Source organism: Schistocerca cancellata, chromosome 9 (assembly GCF_023864275.1).
Source record: "Schistocerca cancellata isolate TAMUIC-IGC-003103 chromosome 9, iqSchCanc2.1, whole genome shotgun sequence".
NCBI lineage: Eukaryota > Metazoa > Arthropoda > Insecta > Orthoptera > Acrididae > Schistocerca > Schistocerca cancellata.
Window position 1 is genome coordinate 42453585 of NC_064634.1, and position 15209 is coordinate 42468793.

Consider the following 15209-nt stretch of genomic DNA (forward strand, 5'->3'; position numbering starts at 1 on the left):
AATCGAAACAAAGCTAGCTCTTCGCAGTTTCCCGCGTATGAAGGTAACTTCGTCAAAAACTAGTCATAAAGCAGGAAATGATGAAAAGACTGTTCACACGATGCGGGCTATTCGTATTTTCCGGCATTTAGACGTCATCCCGTTAACAGGTTGTCATTGGCTACCTGGTGCCATCCAGCCATTGGCTGCCTCCAATCTGACAAGGTGATGCAACGCCGGTGCTCCTTATCGCGCTTAAGCGCACTGTGTGAACTGCCGGAATTGAAGTGCAGCCGGCGTTTAGTGACTAATACGTGATAGAGTGTCATAGACTGTAACGTAAACAAGAAAATTCTAATCAAAGAATTAGTATTTCGCGACTGTCATATGTCAGTGTCATTTGTTTTTCTGTAAGTGTTTGATTCATGAAATATCCTGACTTGTGCGCTGTGCCGAATACGATTCGTGTGTATTTAGAAGTAGAAAGCACACCCTCTTTCTTACTGCTTACAACCCCTCTTGGCTGCAACTGCCATGTGCTATTGGGACAAACTACTCGTACACGAATAAGTTAATGTTTCATATTCGTTTGCCGTATCCGAGAGGCAATATTTCTCTTTTTGCTTCCGTTCTTCAGGCAAACAAGATGCATCGTGCGAGATCAGTATTAATAAATCTGTTACCTCTCACACCACTAATTCCACGGGCTGCAGGACCTGAAAGATATGCAGCGTGGCTGTTGCGTTCAGGAAGTGCTACAAGCTCACTGTCAGTTACCAGCATCCGAAATTACAGTGCATCTGTTGCACCAGAACCATTTCTCAATGGAACTTCATCAGTATATGTGGAAGAAATGTACAATGCTTGGTTAGCTGACCCGAAAAGTGTTCATGTGGTAAGTATTGCTGTCCCATTTGTAGGCTTTACGAGTTCTACTTATTTGCTGTATCTTGCATTTCTGCTGTTCATCTAATTTAGTGGGGAAGCAAATGTAGGTATATAGTAAGAAATGTCATACATTTGACTTATTTATTCTCCAGGGACCATCTCTCAGTGGTTGGTTTGTTATCCTAATACAATGAAAATGTCTTAAACATAGAATACATAAATAAATTTTTTGTGAGGGTATGACAGATGGCCAGCCCTTGTCTTTATGAAGGACTCATCCTGGCATATTCTGGAAATGAATTACGAAACCCTAAACCAGGATGACTGGCCAGAGCAAACTCCAACCTTCCAAATATGAGGTCGGTCAGTGTTATAACAACTGAACTGCCTCATTCATTTGGCTCCTGTTGTACATTGTACTATGATTTACATGCAGTTTTCGTCAGATAACTTATAATATAAATCAAGGTGCATACTGACAACACCTGCTGATGACTCCTGGACTGTGAAAACACTGCAGTGCCCTTTGCACTCCCTCCAGTCTGTTTGGGAAACTGTCTCCAGATGCATAAACATACACTAATGCTTGTCTTCCTCCCATCAGTTTGCTTGAAAAACTCAGCACTCCCCCCACCCCCCCAAATAATGAGTGAGATGTTGAGTGCAGGATAATAACAAGACTTAATATCATCACTGTAGGTATTGTCACATGATATTCTTGTAAAAGCATTGCATTATGATCATGTACTATAATGTGACAATGTTGTTGTAGTTGTCTCCTTTCTTTATTAATCACTGCTCAGACCACTCTAAGTAATCTGTTTGTGGTACATGTTACTTATGAAGACTGTTTTAGCTGCGTTTCTGAACAGATGTATACTAGTAATCTTTTACATTTCCTTGGACAATTTATCAATTTTATTCACTTATAGAAAATGCTGTTTTGAGTTTTTTTGTTTGTTTTTCCATGGCAAGTATATGCCCAGTAGACTGGCTCTTGTTCCATGATTATATATTCAACTAATAGTGGAATACTTAGTAATGTTTTCTCTGATTTCCAAAAAAGTTTGGTAGATGCACTCACTTGTTGCAGTTGGGAAACCAGTTTTTTAAATAGTTCTTTACAGTGGGCCTGATTACTACTTTGAGCTATAATTCTATTGCCTCTTTTTTGGTAAATGTAACTTGGAGCCAGCACCCGCCCTCTCATTTTACATTTTTCAATATGGTGTGGACATAAACATAAGGCTTCACTGTTGGTCAATTTGTTACCACATCCAGATTTCTGCTTTCACATTTGTTGGCTTCGCACACTCACAACCAAATTGTCCCTTCACACGAATTTTAAAGTTTTGAAAAAGAATCATTCGCAGCATGTGCTCAGCACAGCCGAGGGCATCATGTCGACCATTATTTAAAGACCTAAAAATATTAACTGTCCCCTCTTTATACATCTTTGAGGTGGTTCTTTTCCTACACAGCAGAGCTGATCTATTAAAAAAAAAAAAACTCATTTTGAACATTCACATGATACAAGACCCCCCTCCTCCCCCCCATGAACCATGGACTTTGCCGTTGGTGGGGAGGCTTGCGTGCCTCAGCGATGCAGATAGCCGTACCATAGGTGCAACCACAACGGAGGGGTATCTGTTGAGAGGCCAGACAAACGCGTGGTTCCTGAAGAGGGGCAGCAGCCTTTTCAGTAGTTGCAGAGGCAACAGTCTGGATGATTGACTGATCTGGCCTTGCAACATTAACCAAAACGGCCTTGCTGTGCTGGTACTGCGAATGGTTAAAAGCAAGGGGAAACTACAACCGTAATTTTTCCCGAGGGCATGCAGCTTTACTGTATGGTTAATGATGATGGTGTCCTCTTGGGTAAAATATTCCGGAGGTAAAATAGTCCCCCCATTCGGATCTCCGGGCGGGGACTACTCAGGAGGACGTCGTTATCAGGAGAAAGAAAACTGGCGTTCTACGGATTGGAGCATGGAATGATAGATCCCTTAATTGGGCAGGTAGGTTAGAAAATTTAAAAAGGGAAATGGGATATGTTAAAGTTAGCTATAGTGGGAATTAGTGAAGTTCGGTGGCAGGAGGAATAAGACTTTTGGTCAGGCAAATACAGGGTTATAAATACAAAGTCAAATAGGAGTAATGCAGGAGTAGGTTTAATAATAAATAAAAAAATAGGAATGCGGGTAAGCTACTACAAACAGCATAGTGAATGCATTATTGTGGTCAAGGTAGACACAAAGCCCACGCCTGCTACAGTAGTACAAGTTCATATGCCAACTAGCTCTGCAGATGACGAAGAAATTGAAGAAATGTGTGATGAAATAAAAGAAATTATTCAGATAGTGAAGGGAGACGAAAATTTAATAGTCATGGGTGACTGGATTTGGTAGTAGGAAAAGGGAGAGAAGGAAACGTAGTAGGTGAATATGGATTGGGGGTGAGAAATGAAAGAGGAAGCCACCTGGTAGAATTTTGTGCAGAGAATAACTTAATCATAGCTAACACTTGGTTCAAGAATCATGAAAGAAGGTTGGGGTCGACAGAAGCGTTCGATCCTACGCGTCGGCTTTGACCCGTGACGTAGGGGTGTTGTGTGTGACGTCATGACGGCGCGGAGTTTGGTTTGAGTGTGGCTGTCTCCAGTTCTGTTTTCTTATTTTATTTGCTTTTCTGATCTGTTCATTCTATCTCGTGAGATTTTTTAAATTAAAAAACACTTATTACTTATTTTAATTGTCTGTTTCCTCCAATTTCTGTTTCAGTTTATTATATTTATCTTTCTGATCTGTTCGTTCTATCCCGTGAGATTTTTTTTTTAAAGACAAAAAACACTAATCGGCTACTGAAGCATCTTTATCTTCTATGGGTTGCAGGGGTTACGACCCCTGGGGAGGTGGGTGGGTATTCATGAATGGCTGTCTTCACTTACACGTTGTAGCTACGCAAGGCGACTAAATTTATTTATATTTAGTTTGCCCCCCACCCAAAACACCCCATTTCCCGCGCTTGTCCCGTTAGTGTCATTAGGCTTCTTGTGGAAAGTGTGTGTTTTTGTTTTTGTTTCCGCCATATTTGTGACGTCATGGGTCAAAGCAGACACGCGGGATCGGACGCTTCCGTATTTCCGAAGGTTGTATACATGGAAGAACCCTGGAGATACTAAAAGATATCAGATAGATTATATAATGGTAAGACAGAGATTGTAAGACATTTCCAGGGGCAGATGTGGACTCTGACCACAATCTATTGGTTATGAACTGTAGATGAAAACAGAAGAAACTGCAAAAAGGTGGGAATTTAAGGAGATAGGACCTGGATAAACTGAAAGAAACAGAGGTTGTACAGAGTTTCACGGAGAGCGTAAGGGAACAAATGGCAGGAATGGGGGAAAGAAATACAGTAGACGAAGAATGGGTAGCTCTGAGAGATGAAGTAGTGAGGGTAGCAGAGGACCGAGTAGGTAAAAAGACGAGGGCTAGTAGAAATCCTTTGGTAACAGAAGAAATATTGAATTTAATTGATGAAAGGAGAAAATATAAAAATGCAGTAAATGAAGCAGGCAAAAAGGAATACAAACGTCTCAAAAATGAGATCGACAGGAAATGCAAAATGGCTAAGCAGGGATGGCTAGAGGATAAATGTAAGGATGTAGAGGCATATATAACTAGGGGTAAGATAGATACTGCCTACAGGAAAATTAAAGAGACCTTTGGAGAAAAGAGAACCACTTTTATGAATATCAAGAGCTCAGATGGAAACCCAGTTCTAAGCAAAGAAGGGAAAGCAGAAAGGTGGAAGAAGTATATAGAGGGCCTATACAAGGGCGATGTACTTGAGGACAATATTATGGAAATGGAAGAGGATGTAGATGAAGATGAAATGGGAGATATGATACTGCGCGAAGAGTTCGACAGAGCACTGAAAGACTTGAGGCGAAACAAGGCCCCGGGAGTAGACAACATTCCATTAGAACTACTAACAGCCTTGGGAGAGCCAGTCCTGACAAAACTCTACCATCTGGTGAGCAAGATGTATGAGACAGGTGAAATACCCTCAGACTTCAAGAAGAATATAATAATCTCAATCCCAAAGAAAGCAGGTGTTGACAGATGTGAAAATTACTGAACTATCAGTTTAATAAGTCACAGCTGCAAAATACTGACGCAAATTCTTTACAGACGAATGGAAAAACTAGTAGAAGCCGACCTTGGGGAAGATCAGTTTGGATTCCGTAGAAATACTGGAACACGTGAGGCAATACTGACCCTCCAGCTTATCTTAGAAGCTAGATTAAAGAAAGGCAAACCTACGTTTCTAGCATTTGTAGACTTAGAGAAAGCTTTTGACAATGTTCACTGGAATACTCTCTTTCATATTCTGAAGGTGGCAGGGGTAAAATATAGGGAACGAAAGGCTATTTACAATTTGTATAGAAACCAAATGGCAGTTATAAGAGTTGAGGGACATGAAAGGGAAGCAGTGGTTTGGAAGGGAGTGAGACAGGGTTGTAGCCTCTCCCCGATGTTATTCAATCTGTATATTGAGCAAGCAGTAAAGGGAACAAAAGAAAAATTCGGAGTAGGTATTAAAATCCTTGGAGCAGAAATAAAAACTTAGAGGTTCGCCGATGACATTGTAATTCTGCCAGAGACAGCAAAGGACTTAGAAGAGCAGTTGAACGGAATGGATGGTGTCTTGAAAGGAGGATATAAGATGAACATCAACAAAAGCAAAATGAGGATTATGGAATGTAGTCAAATTAAGTCGGGTGATGCTGAGGGAATTAGATTAGGAAATGAGACGCTTAAAGTAGTAAAGGAGTTTTGCTATTTGGGGAGCAAAATAACTGATGATGGTTGAAGTAGAGCGGATATAAAATGTAGACTGGCAATGGGAAGGAAAGTGTTTCTGAAAAAGAGAAATTTGTTAACATCAAGTATTGATTTAAGTGTTAGGAAGTCGTTTCTGAAAGTATTTGTATGGAGTGTAGCCATGTATGGAAGTGAAACATGGATGACAAACAGTTTAGACAAGAAGAGAATAGAAGCTTTCGAAATGTGGTGCTACAGAAGAATGCTGAAGATTAGATGGGTAGATCACATAACTAATGAGGAGGTATTGAATAGGATTGGGGAGAAGAGAAGTTTTTTGCACAACTTGACTAGATGAAGGGACTGGTTGGTAGGACATGTTCTGAGGCATCAAGGGATCACCAATTTAGTATTGGAGGGCAGTTTGGAGGGTAGAAATCGTAGAGGGAGACCAAGAGATGAATACACCAAGCAGATTCAGAAGCATGTAGGTTGCAGTAGGTTCTGGGCGATGAAGAAGCTTGCACAGGATAGAGTAGCATGGAGAGCTGCATCAAACCAGTCTCAGGACTGAAGACCACAACAACAACATGACACAAGGCATAAAGAGAACTTTATGCTCATCTCTCATTGCTTAAAACTGTGTGCTCAAACTCCTCAGTATGTAGCCATGAAAATACAAAACACAATAAAAGGGCAAGACATAATGAATATGGAGATAAATTTTTTAAAAAGCAAGTTACATGATTTTCTAATTGAACGATGCTACTACTCTGTGGAAGATTTCATGAAGGACAAAGTGATACTTTGAGCTTGATCCCTAAAATGTAATAAAAATTTATGATAGTTATAGTAGATGTAAATCCTGTAAATTTGACGAATTTCAAGTAAGTAAACTCTCCACAAAGTATTATTGTAAGTGTGACAAAATTTTAAATAAGCAAATTGTAACCTTGACAGGTCTCCTGTACATCAGACATATGTTCTGGAATTGTGTACGTTATGAGATGAATAAAACACATTTCACATATTCTAATGTAGACCTTAGGTGTGGTACAGATCATTCTGTCACCACAAGCGAGATTTCATGGGGGTGTGCAATATGTAACTTCAGCTCTTTTCTGCAGTCTAAAAATTGTGACCATATTTCATGTCTTCAGTCCCCAGAAAAGAATTTCATAGTGAGTTTGTTGAAATAGTATGTCACCACAAGAGATTGTCTGTTACATAGCACCCCATGAACACAACATGCTGGTTTTTTCCCTAGTAGCTTTGTGTGTTCATTCAGTGTTCACTAACAATCGGTATTCATCCCTAAAAAATTTGATAACAAGCACAATCTATAGTTTTCTCATCTACGCATAATGTGACAGAGTTGTTTTTCCCTCTTTTTGCTGAAGTGCATACTGTTTGTTTTCTTTATGTTGAATGTTAATGTACCACATAGTGCTTAACCTTGAACATCTTTGAGGGTTTCATTTTCTTTGTCTAATAGGAATTCTGGTGTTTATCTGTTACAGTGAGGGTACTGTCTCATCATCACTTTGTTTGCTGTGTAAGTGATTGTCAGTGTTGCACTGTTTTAGGAAGATATTGTTGCAGCTTCTCCACAATACCAGAGGAATAGTCATTTACATAATTTGCCAATTCCTGAAGGTTTTCAGTCGTTCTACTCCTACAGTATCTTTCATTTGTGCATTATTATATTTTATTTGTTCATCCATCCAGAGCTCTCTTACACTGAAATAGGAATTGTCTTCATAACAGAATGAAAATAAATAGCTCAAAATATACTTACATACAGAATATATGAGTATACTTTTGTGAGGATAGGACACATGGTTGGCCATGGCCTTGAGGGAATCATCCTGGCATTTACCTGAAATTAATTAGGAAACCCTCAGAAAACCTAAATGACGATGGCCGAACAGAGCTCTCTCATATGAGACAAGTGTCTTAACTGCACTACCCCATTCAGTTGGTCCCTAATGTATAATTTTCTTTGATTTAAACACATTTTACTCCAGATAACTTACAATGTAAAACACTGCTTGTTTTTCTTTGCTATTCACTCCAAGGACACCTACTGGTGATTTATGGACCATGAATGTGCTGCTATGTTCCTTGTCCTAACTCTGGTCTGTTTGAGAAACTGACTAGCCTTGTGTATGCATTTTCCAGTTTCATGTTTTATAATGTCATATACTACTTAGCTTTTATTTTCTGTATTATATATACAAATTTTGTCATATTTTCATATTAGTAATATACTCATTCAAGGATTATTTTACATTGAAAACATACATCATATGTGTTTATCGAGGAAAGGACAGTTGTTGTTTGTAGCCTTGTTGAAGGAACCATTGTGACATTTGTCTGGAGTTATTTAGGGAAATCTAAATCAGGATGCTGGAAAGAGCATAAACTTCAGTCTCCAGAATCTGAGGTCAGCACCACCTCATTTGATCAAAACTAATTTATAGTTCTGTTATGTTTGTATTTTGAAATGATACAAATTGTTAATATGCCAGTGAAGGATATTGCATTATGTCAGTTATATTGTCTTAAAGTTCATCCAATGCTCTCTCCTTCTAGCATTAACTGGGCCTCTCATTTTGTCTCTGTCTTACTCCCAACAGTTTTTTTGCGTTTTGTATCTTGTTCATTAAGAGGGGGCAAAACATAAAAAAATGTTCAACTAATATTCTTTAGCATATGCTTACTATTATAGTGCCTGGTATGTACATTAACCAATGCATTGTACTGTTGATATATATAATCTTTTCATAGTAGTGATATTGTTGCTCTGAACTTGAATCTTCTCTTCTTTTTTTATTTTGTTCTCAAACTGTTATTTGATTTGAAATTGTTGAAAGACATTTTATTTGGAATAGCTATAAGTCACCACAGTTTTTTTAAATGCACTAATTATGTTTTTGAATGCTGTTAGCACCATTTTCGTGTCTGTGTTTAATATTGTTTCCCTTTCCATAAATTAATGAATGTTGTTGCTAAAATTTTGTGGATCTCTTGTCATTATATTTCTGCAAATATAATGATATTAGTACATCACTTTTTATTTCTTAGCAATATTTCCATTTGCTTTTACATGAATTTCGAATCTGTAGACATCTTCAGCACTCTTAGTTCTTTATGTAGATTTTACTTTTGTTATATCTTCCAACTTTTGAATTTGTGCACTGGGGTGTGTGCATTTTTTGACAATCCTTTCCATTTACTGAAGTGCAAGAAACATCTTACAGAATCATGTTCGGTTCCATAGGAATGATTGTGTCCCATGACTGTGATGGCAATGCAATGAAAGACAGGTGACATTATGACCAATGCTGACCTCCTTTCTGTGCTGGATCTTACTGAATGTCATAACTGTTGAAGGATGTTACCACTTAGCTGCCAAAAGGCCAGCATCATTCCATCAGTGGCACACTGCCCTGTATTTCTATATGCAATGGCCTTCCTGTTGAGGTAAAGGATGTGGTGGCATTGGGAGAAAGAGTGGCTGAACATGAGATACGAGCTGTGTTTCATGAAGCCAGTGAGCTGATCATGAGCAGGTTCCTGCCAACCACTGAGGTAAATTGAAGACCTATTAACACACCTATGCATTGGGGATTGTTTCTAATCAGTACTGTCTTCAGTGATGAAACCTAAAAATATGTATTGCCTTTAGCATATATACAGGGTGGTTATAATTAAACTTGTGCTATTTGAACCATTGTAGATAGAAAACTATTTACCATGTGTTTTAGCCAACTTTGTAGGAATGATGTTCAGGCTTTGCACTGCCGGATTTCTATTGTTAGTGCATAGTGTTAGTGTCATGACTTGCCATTTATGAACTGGTACTGTTATGGTGACAGTACAGGGTGATTCAAAAAGAATACCACAACTTTAAAAATGTGTATTTAATGAAAGAAACATAATTTAACCTTCTGTTATACATCATTACAAAGAGTATTTAAAAAGGTTTTTTTTTTCACTCAAAAACAAGTTCAGAGATGTTCAATATGGCCCCCTCCAGACACTCGAGCAATATCAACCCGATACTCCAACTCGTTCCACACTCTCTGTAGCACATCAGGCGTAACAGTTTGGATAGCTGCTGTTATTTCTCATTTCAAATCATCAATGGTGGCTGGGAGAGGTGGCCAAAACACCATATCCTTAACATACCCCCATAAGAAAAAATCGCAGGGGGTAAGATCAGGGCTGGATGCGTGCTACATTTTCATCACTCGTTCTCGGCCGTCGAGAACTTTTCCCGTTGCACAAACACCCATTCTCTGTAAACTGTTTATACCAACGTTTAATACACCACCTATCAGGAGGTTTAACACCATACTTCGTTCGAAATGCACGCTGAACAACTGTCGTCGATTCACTTCTGCCGTACTTAATAACACAAAAAGCTTTCTGTTGAGCGGTCGCCATCTTAGCATCAACTGACGCTGACGCCTAGTCAACAGCACCTCAAGCGAACAAATGTACAACTAAATGAAACTTTATAGCTCCCTTAATTCGCCGACAGATAGTGCTTAGCTCTGCCTTTTGTCGTTGCAGAGTTTTAAATTCCTAAAGTTGTGGTATTCTTTTTTAATCACCCTGTATTATGGAAGTGTGCAATTCCACCCATCTGCTTTGACCCATGACGTCACCAATGTGGTGGAAATGGCTATTCCATATGGCACCTATGATGTCACTACACGCACATAGCAACAAACATGAGAATACATATAAAATAAGACAATAACATCTCCCTCCTAAAATACAATCAAACTAATGGGACAACCGTGGGAAATTTGGGGTTTTAGGGAGGGGAGAAGCTAAATATAACAGTAAAAAAAAAAAAAAAAAAAAATGCACCATGATCCCAAAACACACAATTTAAGTCTTTACGTGCTACACATAGTACTCATATTTACATGATATTTTTGTAAGTTACAAAGAATGTGGCTTATACATAATGTTGACTTGCCTAGGCTCTCAAAGATTTTGGAGAAACTCTTCCAGGCTATAGAAGCATGCATTAATAGATATTCTTTTAATACTGTTTTAAATTTTTTAGATTACTTATTACTGTAATTGCTTTTGGCAAATTACTGACTGTGAATAATTTTACCATAGTGTAATGTTCCATTTTGGCACAAACTGGTTTTTATTTTAAGCATGTGAAAGTTAGTGTTCTGTCATGTGTTACATCGATGCAGATCTTCATTTTTGAGGAGAACAGTAGGATCTGCTATTGCATATTTCTTAGTAAACATTGCACTTACAAAGATTTTAGTACATGGGAGAAGAGGAATCCCTGTCCTTTTAAATAGTGGTCTTTGGGTGTATTCCTTTTTATTCCAGCCATGATTCTCACTATCCTTTCTTGCATCCTGAAGGGTTTTAGGCAGGATGGTGAGTTACCCAAGAAAGTGATCCCATACTTCAGAATAGAATATATATTAGCATAATAAATATTCATTAGACAATCCTTATAACAACAGTTTTCAAGCACTCTCATTAAATAGCAAATGATACTTAATCTCTTAAATATGTAGTGAACAATTGTGAAATGGTATTTCTAGTGCAGTTCGAGACTGTTCTGGATGCAGATGGTCATCACATTGAGCAGTTTTTGTAAACTGGAATGTAAACATGATAGGCAGTTAATGAATGTCACCCTCTTGTGGAAATTTTTAATGTGTTTCTTTCAGTGGTTTATTTATTATTTCTCTTCTGTATCCCTTAAAAATGTTCCATTGTCCTACAATAACTTGTTTGTAGTGGGAATGGTCCCAAGTAGCGAAAGTTTCATTATAACCACCCTGTACATCTGTATGCAACCTACCAATATCAGCTATCATCATCATCATCATCTCATAACATGATGATGATGTGGCATGTGATGCCACAAGTGGGCAGCAGAAGGAGAACAGAACACTGACAATATTTTTTTTAGTCCGTATTAGTTCTTGGAATGTAAGTTGTGGGGAAAGACTGATCTGTAATGTAGTCTGAGGTCTTGGTTGGATTGGACAGTAATAGTTTGGTTGTGAGTTGATGAAGTGGTATTGAACGCATCTGAGAATTTAGTATTCTCCTCTGGGTAGCTGTGGTACCAGACTTTTAAAGTTATTTAATCTTGTAAGTTTTTTTATATATTTTTGAATACTTTAATTAATTTTTTTTCTCTCTCCCCTTTCATTATGGCCAGTTAAGGACCAGGTGGCATTTTCAAAGCCTCATTTTTGGTTTCCTTCAATAGTCTTTCATCTGTTCCCCCTGTTTGTTTCCTTGAACCACTTCATACTTGTTCTGTTACTGCATATACTTTGTTTGTGAACATTTTTATTTCTGCTGCTTCTTCTTTTAAGATGTGTCTCTCTAAATCTCAGCTGACTTCTCAGAGTTATCTTATTACTGATTTATGTTTGAAGATCAAATTTGTTAATTTACTTATCATTCTGTACGAGTGTTGAAACTTTCTGAACTGCACTGACGGGAACTCTCCCAGCAGTACATTTTTTGTTCCTGTAATCCCTCCCCTGCCTCAAACTTCATCAGTCCCTATCCCCTCCCTGCCTGTCTTCTTCCCTATTCCAATTCCAGCCTCATTCACCCTTCTATATGCCCAGTGCACATCGATAGTCCTTTCCCCTTTTCTGCTTCTTTCCTCTCCTCCTTTTGGCCCTCACAGCACATCTTACAGCCTCCCATTGGAGGAGGAAAAGTCATCCAGAACCCCATGCTGGGGAGACTTATCAAATGGGATGAGAAGGAATGACTGACTGTGGGGAAAATTCTTTTAGATAAGAATCCTAAACCATATATGTAACATCTACCCAACAGGCAGTATCAAGCACAGCTCATTCACAGGATTACAGAGGAGGGGGATGAGAATTCTCAATAAACATTATGCAGTTTGTTTCAAAATGATATTACTGCACAATGCACAAAGAATTTAAAGATTTAGTTGACAATGAAAGAGTAAAACATTGCAGTGATTGACAGATGGTATTCATTGTTCAGTACATCAAGAAGATGAAGGTAGATTTGCAGGCATGTGGCATTGATGTTATGAATAGTAGAATTTATGGAGTCACATGCATTATTATGATGTCAGTGAAACAGTTTTCAATGGAACTGAATGAAGAGTATGGAGACTTTATATATATTGGGAAGTATATTGGTTAACAGAATGAGATTTTCACTCTGCAGCGGAGTGTGCGCTGATATGAAACTTCATGGCAGATTAAAACTGTGTGCCGGACTGAGACTCGAACTTGGCCAGGAAGTTTCATATCAGCGCACACTCCGCTGCAGAGTGAAAATCTCATTCTGGAAACATCCCCCAGGCTGTGGCTAAGCCATGTCTCCGCAATATCCTTTCTTTCAGGAGTGCTAGTTCTGCAAGGTTTGCAGGAGAGGTTCTGTTAAGTTTGGAAGGTAGGAGACGAGGTACTGGCAGAAGTAAAGCTGTGAGGATTGGGCGTGAGTCATGCTTGGGTAGCTCAGTTGGTAGAGCACTTGCCCGCGAAAGGCAAAGGTTCCAGTTAGACTCTCGGTCCGGCACACAGTTTTAATCTTCCAGGAAGTTTTATATTGGTTAATTCAGCAGACATTACTGGAATGGTTTTTTGATATAAAACTCACTGTTGTTGAGTTTATGAAGGAAAAAGGAGTGCTGGATGATAATTAGAACATTTGGAATGGATGGCAGACCTTGCCTTTTGAGTGGACTTCACTACACACTGCCCACAGTAAGACACTGCAAGGTGAGAAACAACTTCTTTCAGATTTGATGGGTATGCATTTAAAAAGAAAATTGCATTATAGAAGAGACACAGTTTGACAGACACACGCCAGTTCCCTAAAGCTCACTACTGTTTTGAAAAAATTACAAGGACAGCTTCATAAACATTTTGAGGACTCTGTCAATCTTACATCAGTTTTTGAGACAATTTGCTGGCTGTGCATGTGCAGATGTAACTGATTGATCTGTAAGGTAATTCCCATTTTAATGACCAATCCTTTTACTTCAAAACTGTCCAGGATGTCTAGATTGCTTTTCTCAGGTAAGAGTTTTCATGTGTCCATACTTAAAAATGAAATCAAACACCGTCCACCGGATGTGGCAAGGCTGTTGGCCCATGTCCATAATGCAGTTGCAAAAGTGCTACATTGTTTCAATTGACATATTTGTGTGAAAGACCTCTTTTCGATTATGGTACTCTGTAAGTTGTGATGATGTGGCAGCTTGAGTGCGAAAATCTGTGTGATTCTCTGCATCTGCCTGTATGCCAACAGTTTGTACCAGATAAAAATTAGGCTTCAGTACATCAAAAATAATTAACTAATACTTGAAATTTGTTTTTTTTTATCTACATTGTTGAGAACTTAAATATAAAATACACAGTGTTACTGTACTGGCATTTAAATGTGGCATGTTCACAGTTTTCCATCTCTTTCCCCTCCTGCTGTTCAGATAGTGCAGCATGGTGATTAGGGAAATGTGCAACGAGGCTAAGTGCTAGGGCACGGCCTGTGAGCTGGAATCTTGGCTGCCCCTAATCTATACCTATCTAGTAGTGTAGGTCTAAACTTAAATGCAGTTTCAACTTAATTATAGAGGAATTAAATTTTTAACTAAGAAAAAATTCTAAAATTAAACTATAGAATGTAATAATATTTTTCTGCTTCATAATGTGTAGAAATGATAGATCTAGTGCTGCAGTTCATGGCATACATACTGCAGTGTATGCACCTACACTGTGATCAGACATCCTCTTCGTGTTGTGCTTTTCTGCAACTACAAACTGTCCAGCATGTGTGGTGCACTCCGAAAATAACAGCAGTCAAATGGATTGGAAATTATACCTTGTTATTTGCGATACCATTACAAGAAGAGGTAACATTACCTATTACTGCACAACTCTGATTGGAGTTACAAGGAAAGGTAACACTATCAAGTAACTTAATTGGAAGGTGTGTAATGAAACCCTAACACAGTGAGCCATAGCATGAAGCCTATCTCTTCAAGTCAGGTTCACCTGGATGTGAAGGTCCATCCAGGGTCGGCACACTGGTCGGGAGCTGTTCCAAATTAGGAACTGCAGAATGGTCTCTCAACAGTGACCGGCTTCTTGGAGGTCGTGTTCCAGCCTTAGTACTGCTGAGGCAGAGGTATATAGTGCTGAGGGAAATAGTCCCATGTACAATAAGAGTAGTTCCTACAGTGGTAACATCCTGAATTCCCAGCGGTAAAGCTTTTGACGATGTTGACTGGAATACTCTCTTTCAAGTTCTACAGGTGGCAGGGGTAAAATACAGGGAGCGAAAGGCTATTTACAATTTGTACATAAACCACATGGCAGTTACAAGAGTTGAGGGGCATGAAAGGGAAGCAGTGGTTGGGAAGGGAGTGAGACAGGGTTGTAGCCTCTCCCCAATGTTATTCAATCTGTATATTGAGCAAGCAGCAAAGGAAACAAAGAAAAATTTGGA

At 38.8% G+C, this 15209-nt stretch overlaps 1 protein-coding gene across 1 annotated transcript in view; it reads left to right on the plus strand.

The window, feature by feature from the left end:
• The first annotated feature begins 256 nt into the window (after positions 1 to 256).
• The window catches only part of LOC126101048 (2-oxoglutarate dehydrogenase complex component E1-like), a 218218-nt gene continuing 203265 nt past the window's right edge, over positions 257 to 15209 (plus strand). Inside the window, exons 1-2 of the mRNA XM_049911711.1 lie at positions 257 to 389; positions 617 to 874. Coding sequence (XP_049767668.1) covers positions 626 to 874 — 249 coding nt within the window. The 5' untranslated portion in view covers positions 257 to 389; positions 617 to 625. The remainder of the gene's footprint in view (positions 390 to 616; positions 875 to 15209) is intronic.